Below are 22,473 nucleotides of genomic sequence, written 5' to 3'. Positions count from 1 at the left end.
GTAGTCAGATAGAGGTTGCTACAGTGCTGAGTAACTTCAAAATTTTAACTTCAAGATTTGAATAGTTAGCAAGATGAGGAAAATAAATTGTACCATCATAGATATGTCAATGGTACAATGACAGACGAGGCTAAAAATTGGACTAAAACATGGATTTGGGCATATCAAAAGAGTTCTTCTGACTGTCAGGATAAAGTCCAGTAGCGTAACAATGAACCCCTTAGTTTAAAAGTGACAGCCCAGATATGGTTTCAGTGAACTTTTCTTAATCCAGACAGGATACACGTGTTATCTCTACGTAACATAATTTGTTAACATAATGCCAATCTTTGCTCTTGCTGGCAAGGAATTAAATAGGAGAATATGTAATTATTTGCAACCTTCCTACCTTCTTCATGTTCCAATGAAAGAATATTCCTTTCTTGCCTTAAAACTGGCATTCAGGTTTATTTTCAAGACAACATCCCTGAAGTATTTGTCCCTTAGAAGATAAATCAATCTCTCAATGAGAAAATTTGTCTCATTATCTTTCTGTATATGATTTTTATCTATTATATGTATCCAGGCCTTCTTCAGCTATTCAAATGACTTCTAAATATTTACTACAACTAAACAAACATACACTAATGACAATGAAACAAATTGCACATGTGAGAACTTAAGTGAATCAGGAACATCCTGGCTGACAGGATTTTTGCCAAGAACTTCACAAAAAGCTTATCCACTCTATTTCCTTGAATTAGAATCAAGTATTTTTTTCTAGTCTCACATGGCAAAACAAAATTAACTAGACCAGACCAAACTGATGCATAGGGTGCTATATTACATTAATATATTTGCCATCGCTAGAAAGCACAGCTGGGACTCTGCATGAATGTTCTGTTGGGCATTCATTCTCACAAGATTCTAAACTACAAGCCCCTCACTTCACAACCTCTGAGCACTTGCTGCATTACAGAGTGCTACACATATGTTGACTGACAGATTGCTCTAATGTTTGTTCAGATTCTTTTATGGTACATGGATGGTTCTCTGAAGAGCAGTAAAGTATTTCAAAATCCTGAATATACAAAAATTTGAACTATTTGGGGGAAAAACAGTGATTTGAGATTATGTTTGTCTGGAGATTTAAAAAAAAACAAACCTTGATAAAGTAAAGAACAGGACTATACTCATTTATCTGAAGTCAAGAGACACCGTTTAATGTATTAGCTCAGGACTGCTTTACTTGGCAACAACTTCAAATGCACTTTGCATGAAAAAAACAGGTAATATTTTAATGAGAATAAATATTTTTAACAGTACCCCAATTTATTTATAGCACTCAATAGCTTTTAAATTATATATATGTGGGCACTTCCCCATCCCCAGACAAACAGTTCATCTCTGTGACATAAGATTATTATTCATAGATTATCAAACTATAAATAAATGTACCTTTAAAAATCCATCAACAGATCACAGCATAAAAACTCATAAATTCTCTTTAAATTGTCAGATTCTTCTTTGTTAGTAAATATCTCGATTATTTTGAAGCAGTTTTCTTCCAACTATCTATTCATACTGTATTATTCGTTCTAATTCTTATGGCTTTGTTTGTAAAAACAAATGAGATAATTTATTTAAAAGGACTTATCAAGAAGCATCTCTATAAATACAATCATGTACCATGATATTAAGATGTTAGTGTTTAGGGACAATTGACTATTTTGCTATGGGAATTTAATTTCTCTGGGAATTAAAGTATGCACTTGAGAAAACTCAACTTTTTATGGGGAAAAACACAACAGCAGTATTTGGACAGGCTGCCAAAACTATGCTATATTTAGCATGGAGCAAAAAGAACAAATCCAGCATCCAGCACATGCAGTTTCCTAATATTTGTTCCCCATTTCTACTTAGCAAATATCAGATTATAGATTCAACATTTATAAAAAAACTTGTCTCAAAAGAGTTGCCCAGATGAAAAATCGAGTACATTGCTGCGAAAACATCATTTGGTTGATTTGATTTTAAAAATAATTTTTTAAACCAAAGCTTCACTTGTGGACCTCACACAGCACATGTACACTCTTGGTGGCCAGAGAAACATCAATTAGTGGGAATCACCAGATTTTTGAAAATATGTAGTATATCTCTTGCTCACCGGAGGAGTTTTTTGCAAATACATATACTGTCATGGAAACAAATGACTTTTTGTGGACTTATCCACTACAATCTAAATGTAAGTTTACTGGTTATATAAATATCCTGATGAAACTGGAGTAGTCTCTTTTTTTCTCTGAAATTCCTCATTTTTCAAATCTCTCAGGAAAGAGCAGAAAGGAAAAGACACAAGAAACATACATAATTTACCAGGCCCCTTCTAAGGGTTCAAATGTTGACGATATTTTAAAATGTGGCATTTGAAGTGCATTGTGAAAAGTAAAGGTAGCACTGCATGAAGAAATCAATAATTTTATAATTTCAACTCTGTTAACTCAGGCTCTGATAGTCAAGCAGTTCTTTTTAACAAGAGTTTTTCATCCACATGTAGGTCTTCACTGACACCATTATACCTCTGTTCTCTTCAGATTACTTCTCTCCAGCCCCATGCTGTAATGTCAGTGTTTCTAGGATCTTACAGAGAAGTTCTAAGCATTTTCGATTTTGCAGATCATTAACGATTTCCAGTAAAGGTATATCATCTACATAGGATTTTTATCTAATATGAATAGCTTAGATTTTCTTAAGACTGTGGACAAACTGAATGTCAAGAACACTTGAGATTGTTTAAGCAGCTTTCCATCTTTGACTCTTTTTTCCTTCCTTTGAACTCCACGTCCACATTTTGCTACTTCCAATGCTTGTGTGAGTTGAGCAGAATCCAGCAAATTGAGCTGTCTGAAAAACAGGGAAGAGGAAGGTACTAGGAAGGGCTATTTTTCAGGAGATCAGTTTTGCAGTTCACCTTCCAGCTGCACAACCAACCATGCCAGCTGACTGCAGTGAGGGTCAATGTATCGAAGCGGGGGAGCAGGAGGTGGCAGAGGCTGCTGAACCAAGCAGTGGTGCCACTAGAGAAGCCACAGTACCTTTTGCAGACTCCCAGCAAATTAGTCTACTTAATTTGATGGGGTAATATTTTGGTGATTTACAATCTTTGTTACATAATGTGCTCAGTAATTAGTCAGCAGGACAATGCACTCAGTCTACTCTTCCCCAAGCTGCATGGATTCCAGGAGACGACAAGGCAGTAAAAACTCTTATTTCTGGTAGAAGGACAAATATTTTGAGCAAAAATTTATGGCAGATTCATCCATTTAGAAAGGGCTGTTTTTACAGTCATTCTTTAGAAAGAAGTTTACTTTTAAAAAGACCCTAATATTCATAAATACTACTGGTAAAAATAAAGCCATGTTATATTTACATCAGACATTCAATATGTCATTGACACTTCTTTCCTCAAACACCTGCTAGTACAGTTCCCTCCCAGCAAAAATGCTGTAAGTAACATCTGCAGGCAAAGCCTAACTATTCCTAGAGATACAAACTTGTGACTTTTTAAAAGTCAACAACTTCATTCCGTTAACCATCCTCTTGTTGTTTCTGTTGTGCAGATCTGTGTATCTACTTCTCCTGGGATGGAACAAAGAGCCATTGCCATTTCATTCTATCAATTCTCCAGACGTTTGTATAAATTTAAAAAGAAGCAGTGAATTCTTAATTATAACACACTACATATGCTCAACATGACATGTTGATATCATTAGCTTGAAAATGCTGAAAAACACTCAGAACCCTAACTTCCAATGAGCATAAACTATTGATACGATCCCAATCATTAATTAGCTTATAAGGAATCGTAAGTTCACTGATGTAACGGCGCCTTGTTAGTCTGTACTGGGACAGTGATCTACCTGTTTCAGAACCATCCATTTTAATTAATTTGCTGTTTGCACTATCCAAACATATTACAAATAAAATAGAAAACATAATGTATGATGAAAAGATATGACAGACTGATGAGACACTGTTCGCAGTCCTCATGCTTATCCAACAGCAGTGCTCATAATATGAAGAAGCTACAGCCAGTAGCTGATTGAAGAGGGATGAATTATGAGATACAATCTAAGACACCAGTTTTCTTTCAGCAAATGGATTTATTGACATAATTGATTATAACCATGTACAGCATCTATGCATCTCCCATTGGAAGAATATCCAGTGATAGAGCTAACGTTAGTGTGATACACAGCTTTACTCAACAATCCACTGCATTTCTAACAACAAACAGTGGTGTACTCCACAGTCATAAATGGCTAAAAACATCCAGACGTACAAAAGAATGGAAATTTAATATTCTTAACAAAAGAAAATGAAACCTGATCCCACATTCCTTCAGTTTTAATGCCATTCAACATTGTGTCTATAGCAGTGATGAATTTTAATCTATACACTGACAACAGTTTGGTCCCTGATATTCCTGAAAATTACAGCCTGTCAAAATGAAGTCTCGAAGGACTTCTTGCTACTGACCCAAGAAACAAGACTTTGATTTTTTTTTTTTCTCTATTTAAAGGACAAAGATTAAGGCAAAAGATCTCTCTCCCTCAGAATATAAAGTGTTTTCTCTCCATTCTGTCACTGAACTCCAATTGAAGGTACCAGTTACTATGGTATCTTTTGTAAACACTTGTTCAGCTGAAAAAAAAAAAAGGGGGAGGGGAAAAAAAAGAAAAAAACCCAAATTGCTTACTTGCAATTATGGTAATAAACAACTTGTAGTCACGAACACCTCGGGTCAGCAATGAATGCATCATATTGAGACAAAATGCCTCCATAGTACACTAACACTTCCTTCAAGCCATTCAGTTCCACAAGAGTTCATCTGAGGTTGCACATTAAATTCAAAGGAGCAGAAGCAGTATCAATGGTCTCAACAATTTACCAAATTCCATCTAAAACATTTGCATTTAAATCGCAACTCTGGTTTGGACTTCTTTAACTAGCTCATTTCTAGACCACACAGAGAGAATTATTAATGTAAACTAAACCACCATATTTCCTAGTAACAGAACCACATTCTGTAAATATTTAGGAAAGTCTGAGAAGTAGAGAGCAACTGACCATAAAATGATTAGCACTGTTCTGAAACCAAAAGCAAAATTCTAATTTAAAAAAACCCACAACAACCAACAAACCAAAACAACTCAAACATAATATACTACTGCATAAGAGTTTAACTTCAGTATTTCTCACTCAGCTACACAAAATACAGAATCTAGATTAATATACAAAAACGTTTATTTCACAGTGAGGTACATAAAGCTTCTAACTTTAGTAGGCTAAGAGAGAACAGCCTGTTATGATGAAGATCGTCTCATGTTCCTGAAATATTCTCACCTATTACTGTTTCTGAAGAAAGGCACCAATTATTATTTATCCATCAACAGTTCACCTCTGCATCTGCCCATTTAGAAATGAAGATGGATTATGTGAGAGTCAGTGGTCTACTGACCATCATGGACCCAGACAACTACAGCACAAGTACCAAGCAGTATTTATTCAAAAACAATTTAAAAATAGCTCATTTGTAAACACATTACAAAAATATGTTAGTTTTTCTTAGTGGTGTCAGCAATATATTCCTGTAGAACTAACTAGCTGCATTATTGTTTCTCGTTTACAAAAAAAAAAAAAAAAGAAAACCCACTTGTGCACATTAAATAGCCTCACATTCGGTTTGAGTTGAAACGGCACAGCCTTCAAACTGTCCAGTGAAAAAATAATTTCCAGCCCTCCAGTGACTCTCTGGTTGCACACAGTTCAATTAAAAGACTGGTCCAAATTTTTGTTAGGAAGAGCTGGTGCCTTGGAAAGACCTGGTCAAAGCTTTCTCACACAGGGCCAGGCTGTTCACTGTAACGTGTTCCCAACTGCAGCTGGAGAAAACCACCTGTAAAACAGCACACAAATTAACGGCTCTGAATTTGCTTAAGGGAGGCACTGGTTGCTGTTGGCAGTAGCTCCCGCCGCTTTGCTCCCTGTGGCAAGGCACAGTTACCGCCTGTCAGGGCTTTTCCTTGGGTTAGTGATGATTCCTGAAAAAACAGTGACATTCCAGCAGAGGCAACCCCATCTCACAGGCCACCTCAGCCCCGGTCTGCAGCAAGGGCAGCTGAACACAGCCACTGCGCCGCAGCTCTGCCCCTCGGAGGCCACGACCCCGGGGCCCGCACCATCCCCTCAGAGACCGACGTCCACCTTCCCTCGCAGCGCCGACCGCAGCTCCCGGCCGGCCTCGGGGCCTCGGCGGGCTCAGTCGGTGAAGCGCTGCAGCAAGTGTTCATCACCATGCCGGCTGCCCCCGCTGTCCATGAAGCGCTCGCAGGGGAATTCGATGAGGTCGGCCTCGCTGAGGGCACAGGCGGCAGCGCCACGGGGCGGCCGGTGGGACTGGAAGCCCGAGAAGTCGGCGGAGACGCCGGTGCCCATGGAGCGGAGCGGGCGGCGTGTGGAGTAAAGCTGCCTCACGTGGACAGGGGCTGCCTTCCGACGCCGACGCCCCAGCACCTTCTTGCGCAGCAGGCGGGCGGCCCAGGCGGCCAAAGCCGTCAGCAGCAGCAGCGCGTTCACCGCCAGCAGCACCAGCGTGAGCAGCTGCTGGTCAGGGCCGCGGGGCCCACCTGCCGCCGCCGTGGAGCCGCCCTCGGGCAGGGTGACCAGCCCGGCGCAGTGGTCCCGGGGTGCCACCGGGCACACGCGGCCACCCAGGATGCCCTCGACACAGACAAGGTAGGGGGTGTCCGGGTGGAGCTCCTGCAGCGTGGCCGCCGGCTCCCCCTGCTCTGGCAGGTACACAAAGCGCTGGAACTTGACAGCGGCGCCGAAGCGGTCAAAGAGGAGGCGGAATCGTGCCGGCCCAAGCAGGCGGGGGCTGCGGTGTGGCCGCACGGCCCAGCGCACTGTCACCCAGCTGGAGCCAATGGCCTCCACCGACAGGTTGTGGAGGAACAGCTTGTTGAAGTCGCATGGGTCGGACACCAGCGGCGGGACCCCAGCGGCACTGGCCCGACGGGGCCATGCCGCGCTGGGCAGTGGTGGCGGCGTGGGGCTGGCAGCAATGGGTGCGCCCATTAGGCGGGCAGTGGAGGCGGCTGGCAGCGGCCCTGGGGGCAGTCCCACAGCGCTGCTGTTGCCGCCGAGCCCCTCAGGAGATGGCAGGGAGGGAGAGTCGCCATCGGGGCAGGAGCCACCATCCTGCGGTGGCAGCAGCTGGGCATCCTGCAGGTAGTCAAGGTACTTGCCAGCCAGGGTGGATGGCAGGCGGCACTGCACGAAGACGGTGAGCAGGCGGCCCTGGGAGTGCCAGGCCGCCAGCCAGTGCTTGAGGCTGCGAAGGCGGCAGTCACAGCTCCAGGCATTCCCCTCCAGCTCCAGGCGGTAGAGGGCCAGGCTGGAGGCAAAGAGCTCTCCAGGGATCGTCGCCAGCGCATTGTCCCGAAGGCTGAGCTCCCGCAAGCGGCCAAGGTGGCTGAAGGCAGCTGGATGAAGGGTGGTCAGTGCATTGCGGCTCAGATCCAGCGCCTCTAGGTTGCCCAGCGGCTCCAGCAGGGAAACAGGCAGGTGGCTTAGCAGGTTCCCCTCCAGGCGCAGCTCCTTCAGTGAGCCCAGCCCTGTGAAGGCATCCGGGGCCAGGTGAGATAGTCGGTTACCACTGAGTGAGAGCTTCGCCAAGCCAGGCAGGTACTGGAAGAGCCCTCCTGTCAGCTGCCGCAGGCTGTTGCTGGCCAGCAGCAGGGTGTGGAGGGAGCGCAGCGGTCCAAAGATGTCTGGGTGGCGAAGGGAGCTCTGCTGGTTCCCCGAGAGGTCGAGAAAGCGCAACTTGGCCAGTCCAGTGAAGGCACCACGGCTCAGCCAGCGGATGCGGTTGGACTCCAGGTGCAGGTAGAGTAAGTTTGGCAGCCCTGAGAAAGTAGAGTCGCCTAGCGAGCCCAGCTCATTGCCATCCAGTCGCAGCTTGACAAGACTGCTGAGGCCGGAGAAGGAGGCAGCGCTGAGGCGGCCGATCTCGTTGGCATTCACGTAGAGGATGCGCAGCTTGGCCAAGGCGCTGAGTGTGCCAGGGGCCAGCGCAGGCAGCAGGTTGTTGCCCAGATAAAGCTCCTCCAGCCGGTCCAGGCGCTCAAAGGCCTTGGGGTGCAGCGAGCGGATCCGGTTGTACTGCAGGTCCAGGCGCTGGAGCCCTGCCAGGCGGTGGAAGTCGAAGGCAGAGATGTTGACAATGAAGTTGCCCCCGAGGCTGTAGGTGAGGATATCCTTCGGCTCGGCAGCCTTGGGCACGGAGCGCAGGCCCCGGTTGGTGCAAAGGAGGTGCTGGTGCTGCTGGCAATCGCATGGCTCGGGACAGATGGGCTCGGCCGCGGGCAGCAGCAGGAGGATGAGGGTGACGGAGCCCCAGAGTACCCGCGGCAGCACCATCAGGCGGACCCGGCGCGGCACCCCCATCCCGGGACGAGACGTGGGCTGCTTCCCCCGCCGGCTTTGTGTCTATCCGGCATCCCCTCCGCCTCCTCCGCGACTGCTAATGGGCCCCTCCTCTGCTCCGCGCCGGGCTGAGCTCCGCGCCGGGCAGGCAGGCGCGGCGGCGGCTGCAGGTCGCGGTGTCCGGCACCATGGGCTGGCCCGCGGCGGCCGGGAGCGCTGCCCCGCCCGGGCTCTGCCGCCCCTGGCGGCCCGCGGGTGCGGGTCGGCGGTGGCGGGGCCGGCGCTGCCGCGGGGGGCGGGCGGGATGCGGAGCGGAGTGGCTGCTCCGCCGGCACTCCCAGGGTGGAGGGGGCGGGCGGGGAGGAGACGGAGGGGGGCGGCGGGCGGAGCGGGGAGAGGGAGAAAGACGAGCTCCGAAAGTTGCCGAGAAAACTCAGCGGAAATTCGTACTTCCCACACTGTGCCCTGGGGGACCGGAGGATCGGATGGAGCGGCGGAGAGGGAGGACGGCGCGGCGGGGGGGCGGGGGGAGGAAGCCCGCGGCCAGTCCTGGCTCGGTTCAGCCCCGGCAGCGAGCAGGGGCGCAAAGTGGGAAAGAAGGAATTGGAACCGGCTGTGGCTGCCTCCCAGCCACATGGGTTACAGAGAAAGTTGCGCATCGGGGAGGGGGAAGGGAACAGAAGTAAACTAATCGTCGTCGTCCCCTTTTTTTCCTCGTCTGTTTAGAAACCTACCAAAAGCAACAGTTACGGTTTACCAGGGATTTAGGATTTTCTATTGTGTTGAGCAAACAGCAATCAGAGGACTAAGCTAGTTATAGTACATCAGAATGAATTTTCATTCTTTCTCCTCACCGTCCTGCTCAGTAGGTTCCCGACAAAGCTGCCAATGAGGATGCAGTTGAATATGGCTGCAGCTCCATGAGGGGCTCGTCAGAGTGATCCCGATGCTCTTCAGAAATAATTCCCATTTTTAAAGAGTCGTCTTTCTCAACAGCACAAAAATTTAGAGGGAAAAGAAGGTATTGGAAAGCATATTGAAAACGAAGCAGACTAGGTACCCATCCGTTCAATGACTTTCCTTTCCTGTTGGCATTTTTTGTTTTCCTAAGATGTTGCCAACTGAATAAATGTCTAAGGGCAGGAGAAAATGCCTAGATAGGTAGGTATATAAGACAGTCAAGGATGATGAGGAAAAGAAGGTAATGACCAAAATACCGTGTTGAAAATTTAATAAATATGTTGGAAGTTGTTATCACTCGAAGTTGCATGCAACTGCATACTCTTCGCATACAGTTCTGGACTAAAGCTGTGTACAAGCCATGCTTCTTTCTCTCAGCAGAAGGCAAAATTTAGATAGCCTTCAGAGAAATTTTGTTCAAGTGGCGATGCCAACGTGAACAGGTAGCGTGGTGTGTTAGTTTGTGCTGAGTCCCTGTTGTCTGCTTTCATGGTACTTTGATCTAACTGATTTGGTCCTGAAGGAACCTTGAAGAGAAGGGATATGGCTTGATTTGGTCAACATAACATCACTATGAACATCTCAATTCCTATCTCTTGTAGTTATCTGAGGATGAACCTTATGAAGAATAATCTTTTTGTAGTGCTAACTGCATTGTGCTGGTGTGAGAAGTAATGTTTGGGGCAGCAGAGTGATATTTTAGATAATCTGGATGAAATTTGCAAATATCTTCAAAAATCAAGTGAACAGCTCATTGGGAAAATCCAGTGTGAACAATAATATGCTGTAATATGGTTATGACAAGGAAAGCTAGGAGGGTCTTTGGGTTTGGGTGGTTTTTGTTTTTGTGAGATCTTTTTTGGTGAAAAATGGCTTTTGCATAGGCGGTCTTTATAAATTAAAATTAAAATTAGAAATTTTGAAGCAAAAATAGTGGAAATCAGGGTTGTCAGAGTCCAGAACTTGATGACTTCTGCAGACATGCACTATCTTGTCATCAAACAAGAATATTTTTAGATTACCTTGTTTTAAATTTGTGTCCTAAATTGTTGCTGCCTTGTTTTCTGAGTGTGGACAGAAGCTTATTTGCTGCTTTAGTGAAGTGGGAAGTTTCTGGTTTAACTATTTGTAACTGCTGTATTTTGAACAGTACATGCTTGATTAGTAAATTTTGTTTTCCCCTGAAATAAGTTTGAGTAAGTTTCACAGAAGGAACTTTTTTGCTAGTCTTTTTTATTCATTTTCCAGGTTCCTGAAGAAAACCATCCAGCGTTTGTTCATGATTCAAGTATCCATGGGTTAAGAATCTAGACCTTTTAGCTTAGTCTTTTCCTTACTGCCTATTTTTTCACATACCAGCTTTCCAGTATCTATCGCATCATATCTAATATTCAGGACGAAGTATAGATATTTTTTCTGCTGCAAAGATTGCATGTTTCTTTCCTCATTTTCAAAGCCACTATGGTTCAAGGAAAGACATCCTGACTGAAAGTTTTCTTTTAATTCTAAGCAAAGCCTGAGTGACTAGTGACAAATTTACTTCACTGTATTGTACTTTAAATAGTGGAATTTTAGAAAACCATGCTGTATAATGGTATGCTTATTTTCTATTCCTTTGGGTTTTTCTTCGAAACATGGTTAAGCCTATAAGGGCAATTTATGAACTGTCCTTCCTGTAGAAGCACCATAGATCTTTTTCTAGCCATATGTCATTGCAAATACTAAAAGTTTAAGTCAAGTTTTGTCTTGTGTATTGCTTTTGATTTATGCTTTCTGAAACTTAGCCAGTATGATTATTTTCACTGGGTTTGGGGAATTATAAGTGGCAAGAATTTAATAAAAAAATTTAACTAGTGATTCTTAAGAAGAGAATTCATCAGATATTTGTTCTCACACTGGAAATATTTTATACCAGAAACAAAATAAACAGATACAATGGGAGTTTTGCTGATACTTTTTTTTTTTTAATTCAAGTAGGAAGTTATTATTCAAAACAATTAGAAACACAACTGTTGAGATGAAGGGTGCCACATTTGTTTTCCTACTTTGGAAGAAGAACTTTCCCACTACTGTAGTTCTTGTTTCCTTATTCAAGCACACAATAAAATTTTTAATGCATGATTGAGAAATAGTAATCTTTTTACCCGAACCTGAAAAAGCATAAATCCATCTATGAAATACTGGACAGAGGGGGAATTAAAAAGTAACCTATTCTTATAAGCTTTAAAGGTTATCTTAAAACATACCTTTATGGTTAAGATTTAAAGATTGAGGACTTTGAAGGGCCAAGAAAAAAGCAAGATCAGAAATACCGTCTTTCCACTGATATATATCTATTCCTATGACAATTATGAGGGAACTGACCTTAAATAAGGTATTATTTCATGGCTAAATGGTATTCATATGTTTGTTATACCTAATACCAAATACCTCTGATTTTCTGGTTTTAGGCGTTTTTTTTCAAGAGATGTTATCTAGGTACTGGTCAGGGACTGGTGGTTGAAAGTGAACACATATTTGTAGGTAGAATGCAAAATGGAGTGAAAGGAGTTGCATGTTCAATGTAGCCCATCCCAGCATATACTGTGTCTGTGGCAATGTCCACATGAGAAACTTCCATTAAATAAAATTAATCTTTCTTGATTCCAGATTAAGAGAAATGGAGCTGATCTGGTAAGTTTGAGTGCTGATGTCTCATAGCTTTATGTAGTTGCCAGGAATGGTAACTAGTTATGTGGAACTGGAGCTTAATTTCTAAAGAGGAGTCTTTGATTGGTCTATACAATTTTTTCTGCCCACTGCACATCACAAATGTTTTAATCTGAACTTGTAAAAATGTTTCTAGAAGTGTTAGCTTTGAACTTTCTCACTGAGCCAACTGGCTTCATAGAAACTTTATTCAACCTTAGTGCCAGAATTCCCATTTAAAACAATAAAAACTTTCTGTAAGTTGATATATCAATGTCTGTAGTTGATTACAATATAAAAACCTAATTTGAAGTTATTTGACTCACGTCATAGGAAGTTGTCATATACAACCTTATGAGTCATATAAAGCACAAAGAGAAACAGAAAGATACTGCATAATTCGTGTTTTCTACCTGATAAAGTGTTACTGTATGATTTTTTTTTTCTTTGAAATCGCAGAAAGAGTTCACCAGTATTGTGGAATTTATGTTGGTTGCACTTACTGTAGTAATTAAAATTTTAAATAAACTTTTTCCTGATACCATGGTTTGTGCATAATGAAATGTCACTTGCCACATCCTGTTCTTCAGGAATAAAGCATGACTCTCAGGCCAGCAGTTAATATTACATGCCTTTTAAGCTCCACAGGACAAAATTTATCAGATGTTTAATAGATATCTAGTCCTATCATCCATAGAGGTCTACGGCCTACAACACTCTGCTACAAATATCTCTCAGTCTTTTCAGAATTAAACATCTGAGTAAAGTGTTTGTGGTTTTTTGACATATGATGCTAGTCTAGACATGCTTTTACCATTGTGTGCTGCTTTGTCAGCAATCAAACCCCACTGAATTTCATATAGTGTACAATACGCCTCTTAGACTTCCTCTGGGCAGGCAGTTGCAGGACTTCATGTTGATTACAGCAATTGTTTCCTTTGTGCATATTAGTTTACTGCCCAAGCAATTTCTGATCTATTTTTTGGAGTTTCCCTGCCTAGACTGCGTAAAACCAATTGTAGCTATATTCACAGGTAACACTGTGTTCCCGTGTTCTCTCTGCAGGTGAAAATCAGCTAGCTCACTCTCTACAATTAAATGCAAATAACACAATAGATCTTGTTGCTATAGTATCAGTATTTCATAAAAATAAATGGAGAGTTAGGTGTCTGAGTCCTTTTGTGTAATGATCTCTACCAGTATGTATCACTTACAAACTAGTTTTTATATGTTAGAGTGGCTGAATCCTACTTGCAGAAGTCTATTTAGCTGGCATATTTGTCTTTATCCAACATTTATTTCCTGAGGAAGAAACTAATTAATGGAAGTACGCACTTTTTGTGTGGTTCAGCATCCATGACAGTAAGAAAGGAGAGAACCCAACTTGTGTCGCGGTAAGAGTGGTGTAATATATGTAAAACAAAAGCATATGTAGCTTATGGAGGGCCAATTAGCTTTTGCAGTGTCTGCAATTCTTTCTCATGGTTATCTGTTTATATACCCAATCTTTGCAGTTTTGTTAGACCAGTTTTTCCATAATGGGATAACAAATCAGGCAAGTATTCTTGCAGACATTTTCTTCTTCTCTTTCTCCATAAAAGGATATGTGTGCTTATGGCAGTCTCTTTCATAATGTGTAATACTCTTTTGTCATGTTTTTAGAGTGATAGTCTTATCATCCAATAATTTGGAGAGTCTGTAACAGAACAAACCTAAACAAAATACCGCTTGGACCAGGACTTCTCTTACTAATTGGTAAAACATGTTCTGGTAGGTATGCAGAAAAATAGAAAACACTCACTATTTGATGCTGTTTTCCCATATCAGGTTAGAAGGGATTGTTCAGTGCCACGTAGTCCAGCCTTCCAACTAAACCTGGTTGCTCAGGGCTCTGACAACTCTCCAAGGATGGAAGATCATGGTGTCCCCCATTAGCTAGCTGAAGACAGTAAAGCTCTCTTATGGTTAAACAAATACTTTTCTTTCAGTCACTCCTCGTTCATTGAGGAGTTTCAGTCTCGTGATTATCTGTGGTCTTCCACTGTACTCTTTTCTGTAGATCAGTGCTGTCTCTCTTGTATTGGGGCAGCCAAAAACCCCAGGGCCACTAAGATGATGAAGGGACTGGAGCATCTGTCGTATAAGGAAAGGCTGAGAGAGCTGGAACAGTTTAGCCTAGAGAAAAGAAGGCTCAAGGGGATCTCATCAATGTGTAGTAATACTTGAGGGGAGGGTACAGAGAGAACAGAGCCAGGTACTTTTCAGTGGTGCCTAGTGACAGGACCAGAGGCAGTGGACATAAACTGAACCACAGGATGTTCTGTCTGAACATCAAGAACCGCTTTTTCACTGTGAGTATTATGGAGCACTGGCAGAGGTTGCCCAAGGAAGCCGTGGAGTCTTCATCCTTATAGATATTCAAAAGCCAGATACACTGTTCAATGGGCAGGACTTTACTTTTGCCTGTCGGAGGACAGAAACTGTGTGAACAGTTTCCATTGCATTTCTGCGACCTTCACCTTGGCATGGCTGGGTGCAGACAGTAAAAAAAATACTGCGCCACTAATATGACTGCAGGTCCTGTGCCAGGGTGAAGGAGGAGTTATGCTGGCAGGAAAACAAGTTTTATGGACACCTGGTGTGGTCCAATTAGTAATGTACAGCTCAGTGTGTTTACCTTATGTATCCAATGTAACCTGAAAAAGAATCACATGTCTCTGCATCACAAGCAGCATATAAGCTGCTTTTCCTCTAATAAAGCGGACATTTTTGCCAATCATATTGATTTGTGTGCATTTCTGTCTGAACCCCTCCGCCGTTATCTGGCGCCCGTTTAGCAGGGAGTTCTACTTCGTCGAGTTCTGCAGGGACGCAAGGCGAACGGAAGGAGCTGAGGGAAGCGGTCGTGGGAGGTGATGCTGTCCCCGGCATCACGGAACAAAGCCATGCGCATGGTACAGAGGAATCTCACCCTGGCCCGGTGAGTCGACCGAGGGAGAGAGCATGGGGCCCGCGGCATCCGAAGGGGATGAGGCCGCGGAAACGCTCCTCCGATATATATTCTCTCTAGGAGAGCCTGTTTCTGATGGAACCGCCCCTAAGGGGTTGATGGCATGGGTGAGAGCGAGGACTCTACTTCCCGCTGCTCGAACCGCCTTTCAGGTGTCCACAAGGGACGCTATAAAGGAATTCTTTTGGGACGAGATCTCTACGGGGTCAGGAGCCCCTAGAACGTGTACTCTGCTTTGGCGTCTGGCAGTTCAGTCGCTACGAGAGTTAAGTTCTGAGCGACGGGAACTCATGAAGGTTCGGACGGCTGTGTAGGGAGATGGCGGGACTACGGTGGGTCCCCGCCCCGTTCGGTCTGCTGTAGGGGGGATCTCCGTGCCTGCGGCTGCGATGTTGCGAATGCTAGGACCCTTAGAAGCAGCGAGATCACCTCCGTTTAGCACCGTGCATGTAGCAGCAGGACGTGTAGGGGCTGCAGGAACATCACTAGCGGCGGCGAACGAAGCTGGAGCCGTGCCAGCAGCACCGCTCTCTCTTGCGGCTGCGCAGTCGGCAGTGTCGCTCCTCACTGTGCCTGCTACTGCGCATGTGCCAACTGGACCGACACTGCTGGGAGCCTCCGCGTCCCTAGATGGCGCTGCACCGCTGGCGCCTGAAGCCACCACGAAACCCGGAAGAAAGCCACTGAATCGCTGCCATGGCAACAGACGCTGTTTTCGGAAAAAAAAAAAAAAAAAAAAAAAAAAAAAAAAAAAAAAAAAAAAAAAAAAAAAAAAAAAAAAAAAAAAAAAAAAAAAAAAAAAAAAAAAAAAAAAAAAAAAGACAAACCATGCCGTTTCCAGGTGTGGTACATATGAAAGAAAGTAGCAGCTATTGGGCCTTGCATTGGAAGATGCTATATTAGCACAACGAGCAACACCGAAAAAGTGCCACTTCTCGTTGACAGGAGAGGCAGGCTAGAGAACTGCCTTTCCGTATTTTTTGTTAACTCTCGTGTTAATTGTGTTGTGTGTCCAACGTTGTTGTGAGCTCACTGTATTGTTAACGGTACCGTGCCTGTGTGTGTGTGGAGAAGCGGCCATACGTTTGTTAGTAACTGTTAAAAGCCAGAGGTGAGAGTCCGGGAGAATTTCCTCCCGTTAGAGTGTCTCGGGTACACATAACAGCATAAAAATTCCCTTTAGGATTACTCAAACAGCTGCCAGAGTCCGGCGTGCGGGCGCTGGGGCCGCGCGCCAGGGCTGGGAGCTGCGCGCTGGCGCTGCCGCTGCGCCGGCTCGGCCGTGGGGGAGGCGGCGCTGGCAGCCACGGCAAAAGGCGGCAGGGGCACCTCGGCGGCAGAGGCACCTCAGCGACAGAGGCAACGCCGACAGCTACTTCTGCAGAGCCAGCCAGACTTCTGCGGGGATCCCCGGGAGCTGCACGGCGCACGGAGCAGCCCGGGGAACAGCAGCTCGGCGGTGACTGGCTTGCGGGGGAGTTGCCCCGCAGAATCCAGGCATGTCAGTAATTGAGAACAGAAAGCAGAATCTCTCTCTTTAGTCCTTCTACTCACTTGTAGATAACTTAAAACTAAAAGATTGTGTTTTACTAAAAGTTAGCATGCAAGAAATTTTAAGAGTTTCCCAGAGAATGAATCTTTATATAAAAGCTTTAGTGAATTGCCTTGTTTTTAGTTACATTTTACCCCTGTAAAGACCTTCTGCCCAAATTTCGTGTTCAGTCTTAGCAGGAGACATAAGGTTCACACAATAGAGATCATTTGTTGCTTAGCAACTGGGTGGGACTCAAACCACCTCCAGCAGTTTCTCAGGACTAGGGAGAGAGTAGAACTTATACACCAAAAACTACAAATCTGCAAATAAGATAAATGGAAAGCTAGCAGGCTGAGGATTTCCTTAATTCTTAGGTAAAACATCTCTCTATCTTCCTGTTATAAACTGAGAAGTTATTGTGACAGTGGAAATCACATCTTTAGAATTGTATTTAAAAAGGTTTACTCAGCTGATTTTAACATTTGGATGTTTAGTTTACATTCCTGTCTGATATTATTTCTTTTCCTTGGTCAAGCTTAGTGAATTCATTATTTTTTCCTTTCTTTTTTTCTTCTGTGTTTATGACAGAGTTGCAACTTTGAGTTGCATTTCATGTGCTGTTTAAGCAATTGTTAATATTCTATTTATAACATAGCAGCAAGTACATTTTTTTTTTTTTTCAGATTTTAATATATATCTTCTGTCGTGGATTCGTACAGTATGTACAGAGCAGTTTGGTCAAACGAAACGTATTATATGTTTTTAAATGTTTTATAACTGCTGATATAGCATACAGCCTAATTGCTTTTCTAAAAACACTACTCAGGCACACACTATGCTGTGAAGTTTGACTTATCTCTCTTGGCACTGATGTTATGTCAACAGTTATACTACATGAATTTCAGATTATTTTTAAAATAACCTAACAAGATGCAAAATGCGTGTGTTTATACCGATAAAAGAGCAGATTGCTAAATTACACTTTTCCAAAACTATTGATGCGTGAATTAGAACTTTTTATGCCCATTTGATTTATAAAGCAGAAATGTCTGGAGACCACATGATAATCTGTCAGGAAATCAGTAGAGATTGCAATAAAGCTGAGTTACTAGAGTCAGGTTGAATTTAGTAAAATTTTTCTAGTTTGCCTCCCAATATAACGATCTCAAAGCTAGATTTAGTTAGCTTTACATTCGGGAAATTAATTAAAACCTGTGAGTGATTTAGGATTTTAATATAACAGGTGTAGTTTTTACCTGTTCTGTGCTGTTGTTCCACGATTATGGAGTTACATGTTCTTATAACTAGTTATTTGTTTTCCTTTGTGCTGCTTATGTTGTGAATTTTGTTCCCTTACCGAAATTTCATAGATAAAAGAACTAAAAATACGAGCAGATGATGTAGATCACATCTAAGGAACCGGCTGCAAGCTGGAATCTGGCCTTCTATATCCTTCTGAACTGCACATGTAGCTTAAGGCTGAGTATTAAACAGAATGATCAAACAGTATTTTTTCACTGTCATAGACTTAAATGCGAACTTTTGAAAAAGATGAGCTTGACAATGACTATAATAACTTGATGGCACAATTAAGTGTGACAGATTCAGGCAGGGGAAGTGCATCTGTCAGTGCATCTACTGCTGAATCTTCTATGGGACTTGCTCTTAATATGACCTCAACACAGATATCTGCAGTAAAACACATCCAATTTGGAAACCATGGGCAGCTTTTGCCAATACAAAAAATACCAACACATTGTGATGAAGGTTTCTTTCTCAGTGACTTAGCAAATAAGAACTGCTCTCTAGTAAGCAGCTATGAGTTTCAGACACTGGCTGGACATGGAGCAGAATCAACTGTTACAGACTGTCTCCTCAGGTCTGGGGAGAGTAATTTGAAAACTATGCAAGAAACGGATTATGGACAAATATCTGCAGAAGACATAAAAACAGAGACAGATTTTTTCCTCACAGGAGACACCATATTGATGTCACCCTTCAGCTGTTGCTGCCAGTGCAAGTTACAGCCAATCTGCAGCACCAGTAGAGATGTCTGAAAAAGAGATAATCTGTATGGAAACAAACACAGATAGTTTGGCAGAGGTTATGCCAGAGGTGCTTTCATTCATATCTCACAAAGAATATGAATCCAAGGATGAAGACTTGTCTTCACTGAATCATTATGAATTCAAACATACAGTGATGCAGAAATAATTAACCAATTAACCAGTAGTGCAATCAACTTAGGAAAAAAAAAAAAAAAAAAAAAAAAAAAAAAAAAAAAAAAAAAAAAAAAAAAAAAAAAAATATATATATTGGAAATTACACCCGGACAGATTGAAAGTTTACCTGACAATCCAGAAGCCAAAGTCCAAAGTGTAACTGAAGACAGCAGTGGAAAGGATTTTAAAGACATTAGTGTATCTCAGAATCCAAAGAAACCTACTAATATTGTAGCTTGTGAAGTTCAATGTGAGTTTAATACAAATCTGTGCCTGATGCATGAAGAAGTGGACAAAGATGAACTGCAGGAAGCCAGCACTGAGGTAGAACATACTCAGGAATCAAAAGCACTCCTGCATTCTGGCAGCCAACTTGAACCAAACAGCCTTTGCCAAAGAGGAAAAAGTGAGAAAACAGAAATAGGTCTACCACTGAATGGACACAAACATTCAGCTGTTTGGAAAGCAGCTCCACTGCAGACTGCTTGTCACTGGTATCTAGGACAGAGGAGGATTCTCTCCCCACAACTCATCCAGAGCTGCCAAAAGATCACACTCTGCGAAAAACACCTTTTGTCTCCGTGTTGCCTGTGCAAACTGTGGAGCAGAGGAATGTCTGTTTAGATGCGGATTTAGAAGATGATTTCTTGACTGAGATAGGGCAGACGTGTCACTAAGGGGAAAGGAAGACAATGGAAAACTATAGAACTTTTAACATCCTGAGGCCTAAGGGTTGTCGCTGTATACAACGATCTGTTTCTGTGCTGCTCATGTCACATCAGTGATGTTTGTGAAGATCAGGCAGACTGGTGTGGTTTGGGAACTCTACATCAGACATTAACTATTTTGCAGTGCTTGTATTTGTGTTTCATCTCAGTAGTGTTACAGTGGGTAGCAAGATTTATTTGGAATCAGCATATGACAGAAACCTTTTGGCTTACGAGTCTTCCCAAGATTATATGTGATTGTGCAATAACAATTTTTGGGGTAAAATTCTATATCATATCCAAACTAGAAAAACTTTAAAAGGGTGGATTGCTTGTCCAGTTTGAAAACTACTACCAAGTTGCCAGACAATGCTATGTATTTGGTATAGGGGTCAGTGATTTAAGAATTTGTAAAACACTTTTGCAAGACAGAAACGGGGAGAGAACAGGTGGCAACCCCCTCAGTTCATTTGCAAAAGTTGTTTCATATGTTAAGTTTTTTTTTGTACACAGGTGTTGGTAGCTGCCTGCATGATGAATGAAACCTTGGAAAGAAAGAACAAGGTTGATGCTGTTTTCTGCAGGTAACAATGGTAACATCAGGAGCTGTTGTGGCTAACAGTTTCCTCAATATTGTTAGAACACAGTTTTTGGAGCACAATTCTTTTTGGTATTATAAGCATAGTTTTTCTTAGTCATATACACCTTTTTAGTATATTTTTGTATATTTTTTTTAAGCACATGAAATTAAGGATTTAAGAGAGTGTACGAACTTTAAAGTAAGTATTACAGGAGCACAATTTGTCAGCATTATGAGCACATTTTAGTGTTGTTAAGGCACAGTATTTTTAGTTTTGTTGGAGCACAATTTTTTAGTATGTTTAAGCATATAATTATAGAAGGTTAAGATCTTAGATTATTCACTGGGTATTGGTGGAGGAAAGTTCACCTGTTTGGTGGAGAAGCTTTAACACCATAAGGTACTAGAGAATTAGTATGGTTTCGTAACTCATGAGACAGTAAAATGAGATTCAAAAGTATGTGTGTGTGAAGTGTGTTTGAATGATGGTGGCCACCGTGTGAAAGGGAATGAATGAAAATGTATGCATGTATATGTGTGAATATTCACTTACACAAACACTTTTGGATAAACAAATACACCGATACCTTTCCATAAAATGGCAAGGAATCCTGAACAAACTCTCCGGGCTGCAATAGAATGGTATGCAAAGAGTGCAATAGAAACGGAAGATCCAGTGTTAATATACGATCATGTCATTGTGTTATTCAAGGGCCAAGGGGTGAAAAAGAATAACAGAAGACATATGGCCCAGAGTTTAATGGAGTTCCATTTCCAAGGATGTTCTGAACAGAGTGGAAGTTTTAAGAATAAACCCTACATTTAAAGAAGTACTTTTAGGCACACTTTGAGAGCACACATCTTAGGGTCAATAGGTTGTTGAGTTTATTGGTGATGGTGGTGGTGTTGTATGTTTGCGCTTATTGAGATGTTATGGATACAATAAGGAATGTTACAGAAATGCAATTTAAACTGTTCAAACTTCAACGGGGGATTTGTCGGAGGACAGAAACTGTGTGAACAGTTTCCATTGCATTTCTGCGACCTTCACCTTGGCATGGCTGGGTGCAGACAGTAAAAAAAATACTGCGCCACTAATATGACTGCAGGTCCTGTGCCAGGGTGAAGGAGGAGTTATGCTGGCAGGAAAACAAGTTTTATGGACACCTGGTGTGGTCCAATTAGTAATGTACAGCTCAGTGTGTTTACCTTATGTATCCAATGTAACCTGAAAAAGAATCACATGTCTCTGCATCACAAGCAGCATATAAGCTGCTTTTCCTCTAATAAAGCGGACATTTTTGCCAATCATATTGATTTGTGTGCATTTCTGTCTGAACCCCTCCGCCGTTATTTGCCTATGTTCAATTTCAAGAGGATTCAATTGTCTCTTTTCTCCAGTCAGGTGAGGACGCTCTGAAGATGCCCTCCAGCATATTGGGTGCCTCACCATGTGTTATCATCCATGGTGCTGCAGTGTGCACTCTATGCCATTGTGCTCCTTGTTAAAGATGTGAAAGAGTATTAAACAATGTTAAAGAGTGCATAAAGAACCACCTTTAGTACTTGGGGCATGACCATAGTAAGTGGCTGCCAGGTGGACTTAGTATTACTGATCTGAACACAATGTGTCTGAGAATCTAACTGATTTTCCATCCACTTTATCCACTTATTTAGCCTGTGTCCCACTAATGTTGCTATAGTGATATTACAGGACACTGTTAAAGGCTTTGCTAAAATCAAAATAAATATATTTCTCTCATCCTTTGTCCACTGAGCCAGTCACATTATTACCAAACGCGTTTTCAGTCACCTCTTGGTCCTTTATATGCTCAGAAATTACATCCCAGAGGACTTACTCCATAACCCTCCTCGGAACAGAGGCAAGGCTGAGTGGCAGGTGGTGGTCTGGTTCCTCATTGCTCTCCTTGCAGATGCCCTTTTTCCAGTCATTGAGACCTCCCATATATGCCATAATCTTTTTAAGACAGTAAAGAGCAGCCTTGCAATGAAATCAGCCAACCAAGATGCAGCCTCCCTGGGCCCATGGACTTGTATATACACAATCAGCTTTAGTGGTTCCTGATTTGATCATCATTTGTTGGGTGTAATGCTTTGCTCTCACAGACTCTGCTACTAAGATGAAGGAGCTGAGATGCTTAAGAAAAGAACCTTGCCAATAAAAACAGAGGCACAACGGCATTTAATACCTCAGATTTTTCCATTTCATTTATGATGTTCCACTGCCCTGCTAAGCAATGGTGTCACCTCTTCTTTAGTCTTTTTTTTTTGCTGCTGGTACT

The 22,473-nt window shown here is 42.7% G+C and overlaps 1 protein-coding gene across 1 annotated transcript; it reads right to left on the bottom strand.

The window, feature by feature from the left end:
- Window positions 1-4,122: 4,122 nt before the first annotated feature.
- TRIL (TLR4 interactor with leucine rich repeats) lies at window positions 4,123-8,850 on the bottom strand. The gene has a single exon (XM_064674133.1). The coding sequence runs from the start codon at window positions 8,488-8,490 to the stop codon at window positions 6,301-6,303; it is 2,190 nt and encodes a 729-aa protein (XP_064530203.1). The 5' UTR covers window positions 8,491-8,850; the 3' UTR covers window positions 4,123-6,300.
- Between the last annotated feature and the right edge of the window lie 13,623 nt (window positions 8,851-22,473).

Source organism: Pseudopipra pipra, chromosome 1 (genome assembly GCF_036250125.1).
Source record: "Pseudopipra pipra isolate bDixPip1 chromosome 1, bDixPip1.hap1, whole genome shotgun sequence".
In the NCBI taxonomy this organism is placed as follows: domain Eukaryota; kingdom Metazoa; phylum Chordata; class Aves; order Passeriformes; family Pipridae; genus Pseudopipra; species Pseudopipra pipra.
The sequence above is the reverse complement of the archived record's forward strand: the minus strand, read 5'-3'. Positions and strand labels throughout refer to the sequence as shown.

Bases quoted from the DNA above. Each gene is read 5' to 3' on its own strand.
- TRIL (XM_064674133.1), bottom strand. From the start codon at position 8,490: ATGGGGGTGCCGCGCCGGGTCCGCCTGATGGTGCTGCCGCGGGTACTC.